The sequence below is a fragment of the Photinus pyralis genome, unplaced genomic scaffold (genome assembly GCF_008802855.1).
Source record: "Photinus pyralis isolate 1611_PpyrPB1 unplaced genomic scaffold, Ppyr1.3 Ppyr1.4_LG7, whole genome shotgun sequence".
NCBI classification, from domain to species: Eukaryota; Metazoa; Arthropoda; class Insecta; order Coleoptera; family Lampyridae; genus Photinus; species Photinus pyralis.
In genome coordinates, this window is record NW_022170738.1 from 9171985 (window position 1) to 9190949 (window position 18965).

Sequence of the window (18965 nt, forward strand, 5' to 3'; positions counted from 1 at the left end):
AAATTGTTCTTTCAAGGGCTTTTTAATAAACTCCTATGCATAAGAAGTTACGAATTGCAAAAATATATTTTTCTGTTCATTAAGCATGATGTGTTGCCTACAAACCAGGCTACACAAATATCGAGTGCCCATATTCAAATTAGGGATTTGCTTGAATCTCCCCAATCTGCCGTTTTTATTGAGGGTAAAGAGGGCCTCGACGAAGGAATGGCCCAGGGCCCCGAAAAACTTAAAAACGGCACTGCATTTAAGGAATAATAAGTGCAACGTTGCTATTAATCGCATAAATTCAAATAAAATTTGAAAAGAAGGTGCGTACGTGGCGACATCTCAACTAGACTTCTAAAACTATAATTGATAGAAAGTGTATCGATTGCTATGGAGATGGCGCACTAGTCGTTATTGTATTTAATCTATCTATTCAAAAACCGGATCATTAAACTCCAATTGCTCTACAGATCTTGCAAGACAACGTACATTTTGTACTGCCATTTAAGGAATAATAAGTGCGACGTTGCTATTAATCGCATAAATTCAAATGAAATTTTAAAAGAAGTTGCGTACGTGGCGACATCTCAACTAGACTTCTAAAACTATAACTGATAGAAAGTGAATCGATTGCCATGGAGATGGCGCACTAGTACTTATTGTATTTAATCTAGAGTGACTTTATTTATTATTAAATTAGGGAACTGGCTAGTGGCTACTGGGAGTGACAGGAAAGCGTCAGATTCAACCTTTGCGGAATATGATACTGTTCGCTCTGGGTCGTGCAATCGAAGACATGTAGTTCTCGATGGGTGAGAAAAGTTAGCATTGAATTCGGACAACACAAATTGAAAAGGGAAAGGCTTTGTAACCAAAACAGGAGGACACGTTGGAGAACTCGCAGAAAACCCATTCAAACACAATTCAAACTTCTCACCGTTAAAGTCGAAACGATTATACATGATTGTAGCAGCTGCCGATGGGGCGAAGTTATTCGTTAAACAATTAATTGAGCCTTGAGTTCATTCGACAGAACTAAAGTTATAAAAACGGTAGTGAAATTGGCAACGAAACGGAGCGAGTGTTACTTAGTTTGCAAGCACCCAAAAAATGTGTTGTTTGTGCGATCTTTGTGTGAAAGTTGTTGTAAAATGGTTGACTTTAATGTACTTGTATTGAAATTGTTCTTCCAAGTACTTTAAATAAACTCCCATGCATAAGAAGTTACGAATTGCAAAAGCACATGTTCGTTTTCTATTCATTGAGCATGATGTGTTGCCTACAAATCAGGCTACACAAATATCGAGTACCCATATTGAAATTTCGGGCTTTGCTTGATTTTCCCCAATTAAGTACATGAAGGACACCGTAATGAGATAAGTGCTATTGCTACCCTCTGCCGAAATGCTAGAAAATAGTGATCAAAACGAGTCCCTTTTTGCATAAAGGATTTACATTTGAAAACGTAACTTTTTGACATCTAACGTTAGTTTAATGAACTCGCAGCTCGTGTGTTAAAGGAAATCTGTTTCATGTCACTGGTGACATCTGTCCTTATGCTTAAACAACTAATTTAATGGTAATATAGAGGTGCTCCACATTTATTGGTAATATCCGACTCTGCGTTAATTACGCCAGATGACGGGACGGTATTTAAGATCATCAACTATAAACTAAAATCATTCAATGATGTAGGTCTTCAGGCTCTGGTCGTTTTGTATTCTTGTAGGCCAAAATGGACTAACTGAGCCAACGGTCGGATATGACAGAAAAAACTTGATAAATATATAGCCTGGTTTGTACGCAACACATCATACTCAATGTTCGGAAAACTAATTTTCTACTGTTGTCGGTAATTTCTTGCACGGGATTTCGTTTAAAGTCGATAGAACATTCGACACTGGTACGATTTACAATTTTTACTCGAAGTTCGCAAAAATAACAATCCATTTTTCGTGCTTGCAAACTACGTAACACTTTTGTCACGTTCCACTACCGTTTTTGTATCTGTAGTTCTATGGAATGATTCCTCGAAGCTAATTTTTTTTTAAAATAGCTTCGCACCATCTGCAGCTGCTGCAAACATGTGAACGCTTCGATTTTAACGTTGAGATGTTTGAACGGTTTCTCCACCGTGTCCGCCTATTTGGATTACAATTTGTGTTGTCTGAATTCAATGCTAACGTTTCTCATCCATCGAGAACCACATATCTTCCGATCCGATGACCGAGAGCGATCAGTTTCATTTTCCTCAATAGTCTGCCGCTTTCCTGCCACTCCCAGTAGTTCCCTAATTTAACCCTGTAAGAACGAAAGGAGCGATAATAATGTTCATTTTTTGATTAAAAAATAAACAAACTTTTATTTGTACATTTGACTTTGAGGTTAATTGTTATTTGTTAATGTATCTAAGGTTACTGTAAGTAAAAAAAACGCTCTGACATCTAACGTTGGTTTCATGAATTATATTTAAAAATTGTGTAGCGACATCTTCCAGAAATAGGTGTAATTAAAATAATGGTAATAATAAAGTATCCTGCATTTATCGATAACATGTTAGTCTTCTTTAATAATGATAGATGTCAGGACCATGCTTTTGCTTTGAATATTTAATAATTTACAAAAAAACTCAGGAAATTGGTTCTAGTCTATAACTTTTTTTTGAGAAGTCTAATCGAAAAAGTACGAATCGTTTTGAATTCTACGCACCAAAATTACTAAGAAAAAGTGTTTTCTCGAGAAATTTTGGTGCAGTCCACTTTTGATAAAAAAGGAAGGTTAAACCCTGCCTTTTTTTTGGCCCGAAAAAAAAATTGTCTCAGATCGACCGAGAAAAAACATTTTCTTATAGAATGTGGCCTGTAGAATCCATAATTTCAAACAGTTCCAAGATTGGGCTACTAGTTCAAAAGTTACAGCCCTTTGAATTTTCTTTCGAAATTGGTTTCTAGTTAATAACTTTTGATTGAGAAGTCGGATCGAAAAAGTACGAATTGTTTTGGATTCTACGCACCAAAGTTAATAAGAAAAAGTGTTTTCCCGAGAATATTCTTTTCTGAATCATAATTTGTCTTGCATTACTTTTAAAAAAAAGAGAGCCAGAGCCTGTCTTGATGATCTATAAATATGCTCTAAAACCTAGATGGATCACTGGAAAGTCGTCAAAACTGTTTCCAGAGTATTACAAATGACTGTTCGTCAAGAAGGAAAGACTCAAAAATGCCCTGCAAAAGTCATACCCCTAAACCTTATCTGGTTCCTTTATAGAGGTTGCTAGTTCCTTTTAGAAGTAGACGTTTTTTGGATGGTGCCGGTGTCACACAGCCTTGGAAAAGGGAAAGTTTTGGATAGCTATGGAAAGAACATAGACACCTCTATCGGAAAGATTGAGGAATGTTCTTATAAAACGTTGGAAAGCACTTCGAGGCGGAATTCGGTCCTTCTCTAAAGTCTTTTGCGGGCTCTTGTAAACGTGTTGGTTCAGGACATTCGAAAGCTTTCCTGAAATACCTCTGCACTTCAAAAAACAACCAGCTCTCTGCCGCCTTTTTTTTTAAAGAGAACTATTTCTTAGGCCCTTGCCCAGACTTTTTTAGACCAATTCCAGTTTTCTGGGTTCGCCTACTTCTGAAAAGTGTATATAGGTGCTTTAGTGCTAGTCCAATGGTTCACGGGGGCACTTTCGAGGTTCCGAAATGTGCCAGAAAATATACCCTGCGGGCACTCCTTTACTACCTACAGCCAGTGTTCTCGAATTGATCTTTACTCGACAGTCTTTTGTACCAAAGATGTCTTGAGCACCCTCTATTAATTTTAATAGGAACACTAGGCGTATTGCCTGATCATGCAAATCGCTTCCATCTTTGGTATTTCGCTTCATACTAGGGGTAGATACCCCAGGGCAATACTGGCTTTAAAAAGTGTGCAGTTTGGAGAACAACAGTACAACCTAATTATCACCAGGAATAAAATTAAACAAAACAAAGAAAGGTTTATTTGTTATAATTTTAAACTTGTTTGATACAGACATAATGCACATTACATAAAAAATGGTAGTGCACAAAAATACATTCAGTAGATCTACATCAAAGTGGAATTTATATTTCGCCTACGTTTTAACACAAAAACTAAACAAACTCAAAAGTAGTACAGACTTTTCCTGTAGAAAATTACAGAAGAAATGGGACTATTACAATCGCGAACGGAAAGATTGAGAAAGTGTGATTATACGAAAACTAATTTAATTTGTCAAGGACTTACTTAAGATATAAAACCTAAAAGTATTGCAATAACTACAATCAATTAGTAATTATTTGTAATAATTTAACTTATGAAATGACTTTTCAAATACTTCATCATACCGAAAGTACGAAAACGTTTAGTACCGATCACCTTAAACAGTGCATCGTCGCAAATAGCGAACTGTTTATTTTTCGGATCGTACAGATCGCGCTCTTTGATAATCTCCCAAATCTTTTTGACAACCTCGTGACGCGCCATCGAGCTCTGTCCGACTAACGCCGCCAATTCTGGCGATAACGTCATGCTTTTAGTATAACCGCTTCCGGCACGTTTGGCGCCGCCGCCTCCGCCAGCACCCTGTAACATTACAGTAGAAATCGAAACGAGTGAAATTGATAAAACTTACGCCGCCTTTCTTGGCGCCCTTTTTGGTTTTAGCCCAGTCTTCGTCGGAGTCCGACTCGGATCCCTTCTTCTTCTTCGGGGGAAGCTTGCGAGTTTTCGGAGGCTTGGATTTTTTCGGCGAGTACTCCTCCTCGGATTCGCCTTCGTCGGACGGCTCGCTCGCCTCAGAATCGGAGGCCTTCTTGGAGCGCTTGGCGGGCGCCGCTTTTTTGCCGCCGGCCCGTTTACCGTCCTTCTTTTCGTCCTCGGAGCCCTCCTCGTCCTCATCGCCCTCCTCCTCTTCGTCGTCCTCGTTCTCTTCCTCCTCCTCGTCGGACTCTGATTTTTTCGCCTTCTTTTTAGCACCGGTGTCTTTAGAATTTACGTACTCCATAACTAGAGTGTCAATCTCTTTTTTGCGGGATAGCAAGTTCGCGTCGAGCTTTTTCTCGAGCTGCTGGCGGACCTTTTTCGCAGACGTCGTTGCGAGATCGGCGTCTTTCAAGATTGCTGTAATTTTTCGTTATTTTAGTTATAATGCCGACCGCCGTATGCGCCACCTTACAATTCAAAGGCGGCAAACAACTTGTTTAAGCGCCAAATGAAGAAAAATAAATAATTATTTCTGGGCCCTTGCCCTAATTTAACGGCAATATTTGTGTGAACAATTAAATATTGACCCAAAATTAATGTCGGATACGAACTTGGCGAGTCTATTACAAGTCAAGTACGTTAACGTCAACAGTCAAATTTGATAAAAAAATTATTTAACCGCCCATAAATCGAGGGAGAAAAACACCTACATAAATCGCTCAAATTTTTCTGAACAGTTTTTCTTAACGGTATTTTGAATATAACGGCGTAAATGCAGAGATATTTCAAAATAAGTGCCAATGTAAATTGATGGCTGCTACACTGGCGTCATACAGCCATTGTTTGTGTATAGCACAAACACAAATTCGACAAGAGTAAAATGCCCGATTTTCACTGTGAACCCGTAAAATGACATTAAGAAAAATTGTTCAGAAAAAAATTACAAACTTTGTTTTGTATATTTCAACTCGCTACGTGCCCAAATTAGCAATAATTTTAAGCTTACCGGTAATTTCCTTACGGAGATCCTCTTTAGAGATGTCTGCCATTTTCACGCACAGAAAAAGATGACTACACGACAAATAAAGACGCAAACAAGATACCGAACGAGTACAAAACAAAATGCACGAAGGCCGCTTCGGTCATTCTCGGCCAACAATTTTCACTTTCCAATCATTTAAATAGAGAATTTTCGTACAATTAATGCGATTAACATTTAAATTAAGAAAATTAAATTTATTTCTTTCACGAAGGATTCAAATCCGATTTTCTTAATAAAATTCCATCATAACAGTTGGAAGTGTCTCTTGTATGTAAAGCTCGGTTGATGTGTAGGTTGAGTTGCCTATGCTCCGGCGTTGACGCAAACTTTTTCCCTAATTTTCCAAAAGGTTCTTGCATTACCTGAAAATTATAAATACATCATTAAAAATTCCTTTATGTTCAAAGATTTCTCTTTACTTAATTTCTTCAACCATTTTTTGATTTTCTTGTATCCTTTCTTGTACCTTCTCTGTGAAATAAAGATGCAAAGCATACCCCCTGCACATTTTATGGGCGAATGAGATAACACCTCGTAACTCGTTCACCCTCATTTTGTTCACAGTCGAAGAAATATTAATTAAGTATAGTAAGTTTGCGTAGTACGTTCGTGAAGCTAAAAAAGAATTTTTATACTCTCAAAAATATCTATGTATTCTCTACTAATTTTCTGTTTCGTAAGATTTCTTGTTTTTATCAACTAATTTTACATATATTCATAGAATTCCTTTAATTTAGTTTTATTTTCGCATAGTCATTCCCCACCTATTTTACCTCAATTGCAATTGGTTAAAATTCCCAAATTTATGCTTCTCAGATCCAGAGTATCTCCATTTCGTTGTTTTCTTTCTTTTCCTGAAGGTTTTTATACGAAGTGTGTGGTCTTCTAAAAAATGTTGTTTCATTTGCCATCGTTATTTCTCTAGAACCTTTTTCCTCAGATTTTCCGCTACCTACTTCTTTATAAAATTTGCTATAAACCTCCTAATTTTCTCAAAATTTTCATTTATTCGTACAAATTTTCTGACATTGTCCCAGAATATTTTCTAATCTTATATTTCTATACATTTCCCAGATATTCCGAGGCAAAAGAAGTAGAAGAAGAATCAGTAATTAATAAATATAAGGTAAATTTGATTTTTGAAGGGTACGGACGTATTCGGACTTTTAATTATTTTCTGTATGTTTGTGAAAAATCGATTTTTAGTAGAAACCGTAAGAAAAACAAGAGTACATTTTACAGGATGGACTTTCTTTGTGCATAAAAATTGCTTTTTAATAATTAAAAATAAAAAAGTTGATCATTATTTTTCTATTTCTACTGTTAAATTTTTGGTTTTTATTAGTACCTACTTCAAATGTTCTTTCCAGAGTAGCTCCAATGTTTCTGCAATAGTTCTAACGTATCCTAACCTATTCGCGGGAGTTATCCTGTTTTGTTGGTTATGGTATATCATTCTTTGCGGAAGAATATAAGAAAAACACCTATTTTTAATTCTGTTTTAGTTCGAGCATGTCCAGTCCAGAAACGGTAGATGACGAAGAAGAGGAAGCAGAAGACCCAATTGATTTGGAGTATGAAACCGAACTCAGTTTATTTATTAGTGAACAGGAGCTTTTGATCAATCACAATGTTAATCGAGAAAGTATCAAACAGGAGGGAGTTAGCAGAAAGGATAGTCAAGGTAATGCAGTCTCAATTGGAGATTGCATCTCATTTATGAGGTACTTTTCCAAATTTGTAGACGTACGTATCCAGTTAAAGAGATGACTGTGTTACTCATTTTTAGAAATAGTACGAACACCATTTGAGAACAAGATTTGCAACTCCCAACGAAAGCAATATTCTGTATATTATATACCAGTACGTTCGACAGTAGCTGAATTTAACTGTTCTTATTGTGATTACATAACTAAGTGGAAGAACAATTTAACTGCCCATATGAGTGGCCGTCATCGTGCAACGACATTTAAATATCCACATTGCGAGTACGTAAGAAAGTGGATGCGTTCTTTACCGGTGTTTAAATGTAATTGTTGTACTTATGCGACCAAATGGAAGTATAATCTCACTGCACACGTTAGTGGTCGTCATGGCTCAACGTTTTTGCTTTTACATCACAAGGGCCAAGTGGATCAAGGTCCAGTGAAACCAGAAACCACTCCAATTTCAAAGAAAAAAACTGAAAGTTCTTTTGATATACATAATCATCGATCAGAGAAAGTAGAAGATAGTCTCGCAAAAACCATATTTTGGCGCCATTACGTCGATCTTCTCCTAAATGCTACCCCGGCTACGGATTTCGATAGGTCAAACCGATGGAAAAATAAATTTGTGCCAAATATTGTCGCCAAATGTGAACAGTGTGATTTTGTTTCGAAATCGAAACAGTCCCTAGCTCTGCATGTTTGTCGGTTCCAGCCCTACTTGGTTGATCGCATGAAAATCTGCTATAATTCGGATGGCTTTAAGTGCATTCATTGCGATTATTCAACCAAATTTAATAAGAGGTTGTCTCTGCACATGCAGAGTTGCCATTTGGAACTTTAGTTATGACGTGAGGTCGAGAATTTTTTACTGTTGAATGGTCTGTGCCTATCTCAAAGAAACATGCCGTGTAAACTTCAAGTTATAGAATGTAAATATGTACATTGTATTTTTTTAAGTTTAAGAATAAAATGATGATTTCCTTGTATGTTCTATTGCTCCAAAGCTCAAATGCTTTAAATTAATTTAACAAAAATGAGTATTAAGTATCGTTAATTTCCCCATCATGCTTTAGGTCCACGATGGCAGACAAGTAATGGTCCTTATTGTATACCTGACACTTTTCATGTTTTTCTGGTAATGGCAAGGAAAAGCTCAGGGAGATCAGTACTACCAAAGGCACTGCAAGCTTCCCAGAACCGGGACGGAAAGAGTACAAAAGGAACAGGGCCTAGAAAACCTTGAAAAAGATCTGAACCTTTCTGGAAAAGGCATTTGGAAATAAACACTTAAGAATCTGGAAGGTGTTTAAAACACTTTCCATAGACTTCATTTTTAAGGGTCTTTTCTTGGGTTTCTAGGACCGAGACAAATCTATTATAAGTGAAAGAACCTAGAAGGCTTTGGAGAGCTTTCGATTGTTCCGAAAAATGGAAGGCTTTCAGAACCTTCTGCGGACTTTTCAAAGCATTGATTCTTTTCAGAGAAAAGAGCCTTTTGTAAGTTGTATAGAAAGTTCTAAACTACCCTGAAAGTGCAAGATTCTGATTACTTTTGAATTGAATACTGTATGAAACTATTAGAATGCTTTCCGTGCACTGTATCAGTGCGAGATAAACAGCCCCAAGCCAAAATACCATTAAACTTTCAAAGCGGTAGTATAAATATATTTATAAACAAAATTATGTCTCTGTTCAAGTAAATTAAATCACAATTTGAGTCATTCCCGAAAGACGTCTGCATGTTTGGAATTAACATGCACAGTAAGGCTCTGCTTCCACTTTGTTTCATGATCACAATGTGCACATTTAAATTTGTTAAGCCCGTGGCGGCCGCTCACGTGTATAGCCAAACACGGTTTCCACTTTGTGCTGTAATCGCAATGCGGACATTTAAACTTGGCGGATCCGTGTTGGCTTTTGATGTGGTATTTTAAGGAATGCCTCCAGGTTGTCGTGTAATCGCACTTTGCACATTTCAATTCTTCGACACCGTGACGACCGTTTACGTGTATCATTAAACACGGTCTCCAATTCGTTGTATAGTCGCATTGGGAACATTTGAATTTCTTGGAACCGTGGCGACTTTTAATGTGATAAGTTAATGAGGTCTTCCACTTTGTTGTGTAATTGCAGAGTGAACAGTTTAATCGACCGGAATCGTGGCGGGCACTTAAATGTTGCTTTAAACACCGTTTTGATTTTGTGCAGTAGTCACAGTATGCACAATTGTATTCTGTTGGGGTACGATGGCCAATCACGTGCTTGATTAGAGACAGTTTTGACCGTGCCTTATAATTACAATCTTCACATTTAAATTCATTCGAACGATGCCTAGAGTTCACGTGTACAGTTAAAGTGTGCTTCCGCTTTGTTTTATAATCACACTGTCCACATTGAAAAACAAAATCCGAGCGGTGATGTACGTTTAGATGAAACATTAAGTCGTGTTCCTTCGTTGTGATGTACTCACAGTGTGCACACGAAAACCCTTCAATCTCGCTCATTATTGGCACTTGTTGTTCAGTTCCGTCATCGATTTCAAGCTCCTCTTTCGGCAGTATGAAGTGCATCATTTCCTCCTGGTTGTTAAAAGTCATGTACACCTCATCATCACTAAATGTTGAATCTTCATCCTCCAGTGATTCTTGTTTAATGTACTTGCTAGCCATAATTTCTGTTAGAATGCCAAATAGCAGAAAAAACTTGGGAGTGCAAAAGGACTTGAATTTCCAAAAAAATCCTCCAAATGAGAATAGTTATTTTGTACAACGTAGACTTTGATGCAATGCAACTAATCGTGAGACGTTGGAACTACTACTTTGTCATTGAACTATACAAACAGGATGACGTAACATTTTTGTTTAAAGTGACATCTGTTATAATGGTTACACCTCCGACACTTTTAGTTCCTATAATTGACACTCCTCAAATATCAATCGAAAAGCATATTTGTGCATTGTGAAGGCATTGAAATTTTTAAATTTAATTTAATTTTAGTGCCAATGCGTAGACATTAAAAATAAATTAAATGCAGAATCGAAAATCGTTTTAATATCACAAATAAGTTGAATATTTACACTTAAACTAACCAACAACAATTCCCTACCCTTTACTCGTGAAATAATTTTTTTGGCTGCTGATTGGATGCGTCTCCATTTTCCTAAAACAAAATTTGAACCTGACCTGAAACCGCTCGACGGATTTGTACCTGTTTCAATTGATGAAATCGGCGCAACACCATTTCCTTCGGAGTTAACTCCTTCAACTGGTAGGAGAGCTCCGATTGGTTACGCAGGGGAGTGTGCCCGCTTGGTTGCAACTCGACCGCATACTTCGAAGTGTCCGATACTAAGATCTTGATCTCGTTCGCTTCGCTCGTAAGTCGATTGAGCAAAGCTAATGATCCCTGATAATTGTCGTCGATGAGCGTACATACCTCCCTGTTCTCCCGTTCTGAGTTCCCGGGGCAAAATTCGGTTGTCTCTTTGGCGAGAGTTGCGACATTCTCCTGTAAATTAAGGCGTTATCCTAAGACAAAAGGGACACTTGCTTACGCTTAGCGAATTTCGAACTTTGTGCAAATCCGAAACGGTTGCAGCAACAAAATCCTGATCCGTAGCCTCGTCGGCAATTTGTGACAATTTCTCTTTCTCGGACCCCCACAGTGCGTCCGTAGACGATTTGTAGGAGTCGAGTACCTGGCTTGAATCGTGCGTGGTCTTATCGATAAACTCGGTCACCTCGTTCGACGTGGTGTCCAAAACGCGGTCGCATCCTTTCTCAAACTCGGCGACGACGTTTGGTAGTTTCCCATCAACTGTTTTTCGAAGGTTTTCGATCAGTTGTAAGGCGCGTAAATCGCCGTCGGACTCTTTGCGGAGCTCCCCTTTGAGAGCGTCAAACTTCGCGTTTACCGCCGCGAACATTTCATCGCGAATTTTCGCGAGCGAAGCTAACTTCTTCTCACCGGCCTCTCTTTGTCTCGAGAGGCTCCCGCCCAATTGGTCGATGTTCTCGAAAATTTCGGCGCAAAGGATTTTGATGTCAGCGGAGGTCGAGTCGAAGGGTAATTGGGAGAAGGCTTTCGAAACGCGCAAGCCCAAGCTCTCAACGTTGGCAACTTTGTTTTCCAGGTGAGGTCTCAGTGTGTTCTCCATGATCGTCTTAAAGTTGGAAAGGTTGGAGATTTGCCAGTCGTCGAGTTTGCGCTTGAGATCGGTCAGTCGGCGGCCTTGCGCCTGCTGGCAATTTTTCAAGGACGCACCCGCCTGCTGGTATGGTACGTTGTCTGCGTTCTGCACGTTGTCCTGGACGGTTAGAATTTGGCGCAGAAGGTCGTTGACAAGCTCCGATTGCTGGTTATGATAACTCCTGGTGACATTTGCCAACTTCTCATTGAAAGACATTGAACCCTTAGCGTATTCACCGTACTCCCTCACTATGTCCTGGCACATCGCCCGAACTTTGACGCTTACCATTTTCCTGGTGTTGTTATTGTCGTTGGTGACCTTGTAGAGATACTCGATCTTCTCGCGCAACGTCGACTCATTGAGCGAACCCGATTTGACCCTCTCGTGTAGGCTTTTCGCACTTTTGTACAGATTTTCCGCAGACCTCTCATAGGACGATGCGAGGTACTCGTTTTCCTGTTTCTCGGACGCGATCCGCGCGTACTCCACCTTCATCTTGGCAAGCTCGCTCTGCGTCGCACCGTACGATTTGATCAACGCGTCCTGCTCGACCCGAAAGTTCTCCTTCTCCTCCTCCAGCAGCCTCAGTTTCTCGCCGAACGCGTTAATCGACGCGACCGCCTGCGATAACTGCTCGTCGGTCGCCTGGCGCGTCGCCACCAGCTGATCGTAATTCTCGGGGTTGATCACGACGCCGCCGCGTCCCTGCGCGGCGTCTAGGTCTCTTCGAAGCGAAGAGATTTCGTCCGCGTATTCGTTCATTAGCGACTTTTGGGATGTTCGACGATTAATGATCGGTTTGTTTGTGATCGTTCGAGCTTTAGAGACGTAGTCGAGGGTGTTCAGCGATTCGTCTAAGCTCGACACCGAAAAGGAAATCGTCGCGATGAATATTGTCTTCGCCTTTCCTCCCAGACTGTCTCGTAGGATTCTTGTCAACTTTGAGTCTCTAAAGGAAATAAACGCAGTATGAATTTTCCGAAACACCCTGTACGTATTGTGGGGAAATAAAATAATTAGCGCATTTTTTACGAATTAAAAAAATGTGCTTATTGCTTGCGTTTCATTGGGCCGTCTGTCTGTCTGTCAGGGCCCACTTGTGCGGTTTTGAACTACTTTTAGGCGGATCCTTATAGAGTCCTAGAATTTTTTGCAATTAAATTTAGTTGTCTTAAGAGCCCCCCCCCCCTTCCATGAATTATTTTCTAATGGGCATGCGACAATTACTTGATCTCAGATGCCAAGTAAAACTTTTGAAAATTGAAGGGGGGGGGGGACACATTCTACCTGTCATGCTATTCCAATAAATGGCCTCGAGAAAATGCACTGTTCTCTATCGTCTACCGTCCATTTTTCTGACGGGACTGGTTTTATCCGTCATGGTACTTTAATGAAAGGTCTCAATTAAGGGAATGAATTTCTACCAACCACAGCCCATTTCCTCAACCCTTTATCAAGTGGGCAAGTGGAACGTCTCGACGAGACACATCTACTGGTAAAGTCAAACTTTCAATACAGAAGTCTGCGGAAAGGAGTGGAGAAGAGAAGGAGGGTATTCTCAAAGGGCGCAAAGATGGTCTATACCAGGGGTCGGCAACCTATTGAAACGGAAGAGCCAAAAATTACAATTTGCAAAATTTAAAGAGCCACAAAAAATTTTTGATTCAATATTATAGTATTTGGCTATATACAGGGTAAAAAATATTGGTGATTGCGGATCTACAGAAATTATTTATGAATATACAGGGTGTCCCATTTTTACGATGTCAATAAATAACTGATCTTTTTAAATAGAACATATTTTTACTGCCACTTTCAATGCCATTTGTTCAAAGTGCTATAACTATTCTTTTTCAAATGGAAATACTACTATTTTATTTCGCTATTCGATTGTCTTTTATGTTCTCTTCATCTTATAAGGGGTGCCCTGTGCTTAAACCCCGCAGTTTTTGTTATTCAATATTTTTCACAAAAGTACCTACTCATTAATTACGTGTTTATACATCGGAGTAGGCTGCTATAATAAAAAAACAAAAGAATGTCAGAAAATAAACAAGTGCCACAAATGAGAAAATTATTTGCTGAAACTGAAAAAATTCCAACTACTTTCGGAGATTGTCCGAAAAAAAAACCCAAAATTTTGCAAAATGGTTTTTATTTTTTACTGAAGTTATTATTTAAAAAAATATGTCTAAATAGAATGATACATTATTATGGCCACTTTTGTCCCTCCCCATTAATCATCTAGCAAGGAAGTAAATGTGCGATCGCTTTGAAAATTGGTACACATGGTTTTAAGGATATAAGAAAGGTCCCTATTGTTTTTAAGTTAAGTAGACTATCGAGTTCGGTATTCAGATGTATCGGATTTTTATATTTGATTTTGTGACAATGGAAACTTTCCCTAAACATTTTTAAATTGTTCTCAAATATTTGAATAACTTAAAAGTACTGCCTTTTTTGAGGCCGGAAAAAAAATTGTCTGAGATCGAGATCGATCGAGAGTCCATAATTTCAAACAGTTTGAAGATTGGGCTACTAGATCAAAAGTTACAGCCCTTTGAATTTTTTTTCGAAATTGGTTTCTAGTCTATAACTTTTGATTGAGAAGTCTGATCGAAAAAGTACGAATTGATTTGGATTCTACGCAACCAAATAAATAAGAAAAAGTGTTTTCCCGAGAAATTTTGGTGTAGTCGATTTTTGGTAAAAAAGGAAGGTTATACACTGCCTTTTTTGAGGCCCGCAAAAAAATTGTCTCAGATCGACCCGGAAAAAAATGTTCTTATAGAATGTGGCCTGTAGAATCCATAATTTCAAACAGTTCCAAGATTGGGCTACTAGTTCCAAAGTTACAGCCCTTTGAATTTTTTTTCGAAATTTGTTTTTTGTCCATAACTTTTTATTGAGAGGTCTAATCGAAAACGTACGAATTGTTTTGGATTCTACGCACCAAAATTAATAAGAAAAAGTGTTAAGTATTCAAATACTAAATATTTGTGAAAGTATTTGAGTTACAAATACAAATACTGCTTCCATAAAATATATGAATACTTCAAAGGATTTGAATACTAAAAAGTATTAACAAAATCGAATACTGCCCAGCTCTGAGCATGCTCTACCTTATAACCCAATACTAAGCTATTTCGGTTTAAAAAAATGTGCATTATGTTATGAATCTTTCAGAGCTTTTAAGGATCTGCAAAAGTCTCTGTCTCCAATAGCCTGCTAGATTAAATTACAGCTTCTAAAGCTCTAAATTGTTTAAGAGCTCAGCCCTAAGGAGCTTTTCTAAACATACCTACCATTGGGAAAATGGTATTTCTCCACAACAAGTAATAATTACCTAAATGGAACAAACGAATTTTTCTCAGAAAGCACCTTGATCACCTGCCCAAGCGTGACCAGGGACTGATATATATTCGCATCTTTGGCACGTCGTTCCACCGCACCGGTCCTAATATTATCGCTACCGGCCAGATCAACAAAATTAAGCCTCCCAATTTTCGACAACATCTCACCGACCGGACTGGTTTCTCGTCGATCAACTATAATACTGAATATCGTATGCGAACATGCTCGATCAACTCTCATCTGTTTACGTTGCGCCTTCTTCAGTAACTGAAACACGTCAACCTCACTATAGACGGTTACGCTCTCAAGTCCTTGTATGACCACGTCGCCTTTGCCCCGTTGACCGTCGTAAATCCTGTTTACAAACTCATTTACTTGCCCGATAATTATAGTGTTACGCACCTCAAATTGGTTGAATCATCGACTGGCGATAACAAGTCGTGCAACTCCTCATTGTAAATCTCCAAGTAAGAACAACGCACGGTACATGGGTCCGATAGCAGACGTACGACCTCAAACAACTCGACAACTGCTCGCGGAATCAAACCGGCCTCCTACGGTAAAACTGACAAGCACAATAAACCCCAAGTTTCACCTACCAAATCAAGACTGGACGATACCACACAATTATCACTGTCCGACTGTAGCGAGACGTTACTGAGCGAGTTCGTCGACCCAAACGAGGTCAGACCGACGATATTTCCGAGCAGAGTGTACGTTTTACCTGTGCCGCTTTGGCCGTATCCGAAAATCGTGCAATTATAACCGGACAGAACGTCTTGGATTAGAGGTTTTATGACAATTTTGTATATGGTAGGTTGTGCGGTGTCCTCGCGGAATAGGCCGTCGAACGTGTATTTCTTCTGGTACGTGCGATTGGCTTGTATTTCCTTTGTGTTGAGTACTTCCAGGCAGTTTGTACGTTTCTCGTTGTCTTGTAATGGCCTGAGCATGAAATTAGAGGTGGTTTTTAACGTACGGCTCTTACCTCACTCTCAAAAATACACGAATCGGTTGTGGATTTCCATCCTCACTTTTTGGAGTAGACATTATTTTCAAAAATAATTCAAACCGAAAGGAGTGAAAACTGAAAAGTAAAACACATACAAAATGACCGTTGCAGTTTTGAAAGTTTAAAACTCCTCCCACTTGATTGTAGAAATGGATGCATTCATGCAAATTTAAAAATCTTGTTCGAAAATTCATTCGGTTTCTAGGAATTAATTACAACAATTGGTGCAATAATTGTTACTACAGCAATTATCTACTATCCCATTATCCCCCAAATTTTTGAATTTACAAAGATGGGGATGATTCCTGTCTACAACATAGTAGTTCTAATGCATCAAAATAGTTCCATTGAATATTGATCAACATAACCTAACAAGTATTTTCCATTGTTTTTAAAATTAACTATTTAATAAATTATTTCTTTAACTTCAATGAATTTCTCTTGCCTGGTTTAGGTTTACATCACAGACCATCAAAGGGTTTACATCGGGTTACGTCGAACACCAAGTTGGTGGTACAATACCATTGGTATCAGTTCGTATTCCGGTCCACATTTAGTAAGTCGGGTGTCTTTGGATTCAATCTCAATCTTCAATACAGCAATGTGTAACCTGTAAAAAACTTGTTTAACTTGGTTTATTAGATCACATACTCTTATACAATGCGATCAAAAATGATTGGCTCTCTAGTCGCCTTTGGAATTTTTGTTTACATGGGAAATCGTATCTAACTTGAACTTCCAATGGCGACTCGACAGCCAATCATTTTTGATCGCCCGATAGAACGTTCATTGTTAATGATTCAAACTATAGACTTGGTATAGATATTCAGTTTTTACCAGGTACATTCTGGCCAGATTGCTTTTTTTAAAATTAAGAAGGCCATCAGATAGCTGAAAACTATTTTAACAAACCATTGAGGATCGATCGCAGGGCATTCATCCTATCAGCTCATTAGTTTATATGTCGCCTTTGTCTTCTCAACAGCTTGTACTTATGACTCCCTTCCTTCTCCTTCGTGCCTATAACAGTTCTTATGTAGTTCTAGTTGTTTACTGCATTCCACATCATACTTTTTAGCATCAGCGACGCAGTGGTGTTCGGGTTGAACCATTCACCGATAGGTACTTGGTTTAAAATCCATGGCAACTATTGTCCCAGTGATCTTTGCTATGGATTTTAAACTACGAATAAGCTACTTAAATTTGTCGTGCAAACGGCATTTTTCGTAAGTTAAATGTAAACCAAAACCAGAAATGATAACTGGTTATATCTGTCGCAAATTACATATAAATCTACACACTGGCTAAATGTAACAAAATAAATCTAAATTAGATAGCTCCAGTACATTTCTTTCAAAATTTGAAATTCTGCTGATATAATAATATTGAATATAGTTTAATAAAGTCACTAGATATATATATTTATATATATATATTTAGTGACTTTATAGTTTAAAAAATAAGTGCGCCATCTCATTGGTAATCGATACACTATCCTTCATTTTATAGTTTTACAAGTTTAGTTGAGATGTCGCCACGTAATTAATTTCGTTTGAAATTGCATTTGAATTTATGCCATTAATAGCCAAGTCGGACTTAATTTTACTTAAATGGCAGTACAAAATGTACGGAGTCTTTTGGTGTAGTCGATTTTTGGTAAAAAAGGAAGGTAAACCAGTGCCTTTTTTTGAGCCCCGAAGAAAAAATTGTCTCAGATCGACCCGGAAAAAAAATTTTCTTATAGAATGTGGCCTGTAGAATCCATAATTTCAAACAGTTCCAAGATTGGGCTACTAGGTCAAAAGTTACAGCCCTTTGAATTTTCTTTCGAAATTGGTTTCTAGTCTATAACTTTTGATTGAAAAGTCTGATCGAAAAAGTACGAATTGATTTGGATTCTACGCACCCAAATTAATAAGAAAAAGTGTTTTCCCGAGAAATTTTGGTGCAGTCGATTTTTGGTAAAAAAGGAAGGTAAAACACTGCCTTTTTTTGAGCCCGAAGAAAAAATTGTCTCAGATCGACCCGGAAAAAAATTTTCTTATAGAATGTGGCCTGTAGAATCCATAATTTCAAACAGTTCCAAGATTGGGCTACTAGTTCAAAAGTTACAGCCCTTTGAATTTTTTTCTAGTCTATAACTTTTAGATTGAGAAGTCTGAATAAATGGCAGTTCAAAATGTACGGAGTCTTGCAAGATCTGTAGAGAAATTGTAGTTTCAAGGCCCGGTTTTTGAATAGATAGATTAAATTACAGTGACTTTATAGAGACAGTGGCGACAATAGGAGTTCGGCCGCCATTTTGCGTCAAAAAGTTGGCAACACACAATACACGTAGGCACGTGTGGCGTACACCGCAATATCATATTAGCGAGCAGTCAAATTACCGGCAATGCGGGCGGCGGTTGCGTGACACATATTGCAAACGACTATTTTCTAAACGTTTTATTAGTACAATTAGCGATCTAAAAACTGTAAATATGAATATGGTTGTCTCTAGTTTAGTCTCCGCCTGAGTGGATGGTCCAGATTCCATCAACTACTTTCTGAAAACCATCCTTTCAATTGAACGTGTTACTCTGCCTCGTCAACATAATCTCTTCGCTGAATCCGACTCATAGAAATTGCTCGATGGGTTATTGCACTGCGAGTCGAATATGGTATCGCGTTTCACAACAATATCCTCAATTGCTGTCACATAGTCACACATATTAGGTTCCGCCACATTCGTTTTCAGCTATTTTTTGATGCCTTTGTCCTCCAATGCTAATTGCACGCGGAAATACAATTAGGTACTGAATTCACGGCCATTGAAACACAAATTTTTCATCGTCTGCCTCTGGCATTTGACTGCAGAAGTCGCTAATGTCAGGCTGTCATTAAAGTCACTAAATATATCTAGTGACTTTAGCTGTCATCTGTCATGATACTATTTTTTGTAGGAATATCAT

At 38.3% G+C, this 18965-nt stretch overlaps 4 protein-coding genes across 6 annotated transcripts in view; 2 read left to right on the forward strand and 2 right to left on the reverse strand.

The window, feature by feature from the left end:
- LOC116176514 (origin recognition complex subunit 5-like) overlaps positions 1-18965 on the forward strand; it is a 566782-nt gene that overhangs the window by 140832 nt on the left and 406985 nt on the right. The gene's annotated exons all lie outside the window — the stretch shown is intronic.
- Positions 4044-5869, reverse strand: LOC116176523 (nucleolin-like). The gene is made up of 3 exons (XM_031495128.1): positions 5714-5869; positions 4637-5124; positions 4044-4587 (listed from the first exon to the last, which is right to left on the reverse strand). The coding sequence occupies exons 1-3, from the start codon at positions 5754-5756 to the stop codon at positions 4312-4314; spliced, it is 807 nt and encodes a 268-aa protein (XP_031350988.1). The 5' UTR covers positions 5757-5869; the 3' UTR covers positions 4044-4311.
- Positions 7152-8442, forward strand: LOC116176521. Its single transcript, XM_031495125.1, has 3 exons — positions 7152-7196; positions 7255-7433; positions 7539-8442. The coding sequence occupies exons 2-3, from the start codon at positions 7262-7264 to the stop codon at positions 8297-8299; spliced, it is 933 nt and encodes a 310-aa protein (XP_031350985.1). The 5' UTR covers positions 7152-7196; positions 7255-7261; the 3' UTR covers positions 8300-8442.
- On the reverse strand, positions 10483-17414 carry LOC116176509 (kinesin-like protein KIF11). 2 transcript variants are annotated; one of them, XM_031495111.1, is made up of 10 exons: positions 17086-17414; positions 16927-17034; positions 16460-16624; positions 15991-16089; positions 15602-15947; positions 15405-15556; positions 14995-15357; positions 11013-12597; positions 10667-10966; positions 10483-10618 (listed from the first exon to the last, which is right to left on the reverse strand). In XM_031495111.1, the coding sequence occupies exons 4-10, from the start codon at positions 16050-16052 to the stop codon at positions 10568-10570; spliced, it is 2859 nt and encodes a 952-aa protein (XP_031350971.1). In that variant the 5' UTR covers positions 16053-16089; positions 16460-16624; positions 16927-17034; positions 17086-17414; the 3' UTR covers positions 10483-10567. The 2 variants fall into 2 exon arrangements, with proteins under 2 accessions (XP_031350971.1, XP_031350969.1); XM_031495109.1 differs by having other exon boundaries at positions 15991-16624.

What these genes read in the sequence shown, in the direction of transcription:
- LOC116176523 (XM_031495128.1), bottom strand. Translation starts at nt 5,756, where the DNA reads ATGGCAGACATCTCTAAAGAGGATCTCCGTAAGGAAATTACCG. An exon ending in TCTCCGTAAGGAAATTACCG is followed by an intron (nt 5,125 to 5,713) that starts GTAAGCTTAAAA and finishes GAAAAATTACAG; the next exon opens with CAATCTTGAAAGACGCCGAT. An exon ending in AGGGCGCCAAGAAAGGCGGC is followed by an intron (nt 4,588 to 4,636) that starts GTAAGTTTTATC and finishes GTAATGTTACAG; the next exon opens with GGTGCTGGCGGAGGCGGCGG.
- LOC116176521 (XM_031495125.1), top strand. Translation starts at nt 7,262, where the DNA reads ATGTCCAGTCCAGAAACGGTAGATGACGAAGAAGAGGAAGCAGAAGAC. An exon ending in TAGCAGAAAGGATAGTCAAG is followed by an intron (nt 7,434 to 7,538) that starts GTAATGCAGTCT and finishes ACTCATTTTTAG; the next exon opens with AAATAGTACGAACACCATTT.
- LOC116176509 (XM_031495109.1), bottom strand. Translation starts at nt 16,208, where the DNA reads ATGAATTTTCGAACAAGATTTTTAAATTTGCATGAATGCATCCATTTC. An exon ending in CGTGTATTTTTGAGAGTGAG is followed by an intron (nt 15,948 to 15,990) that starts GTAAGAGCCGTA and finishes TTTCATGCTCAG; the next exon opens with GCCATTACAAGACAACGAGA. An exon ending in GATTTCATCAATTGAAACAG is followed by an intron (nt 10,619 to 10,666) that starts GTACAAATCCGT and finishes ATTTTGTTTTAG; the next exon opens with GAAAATGGAGACGCATCCAA.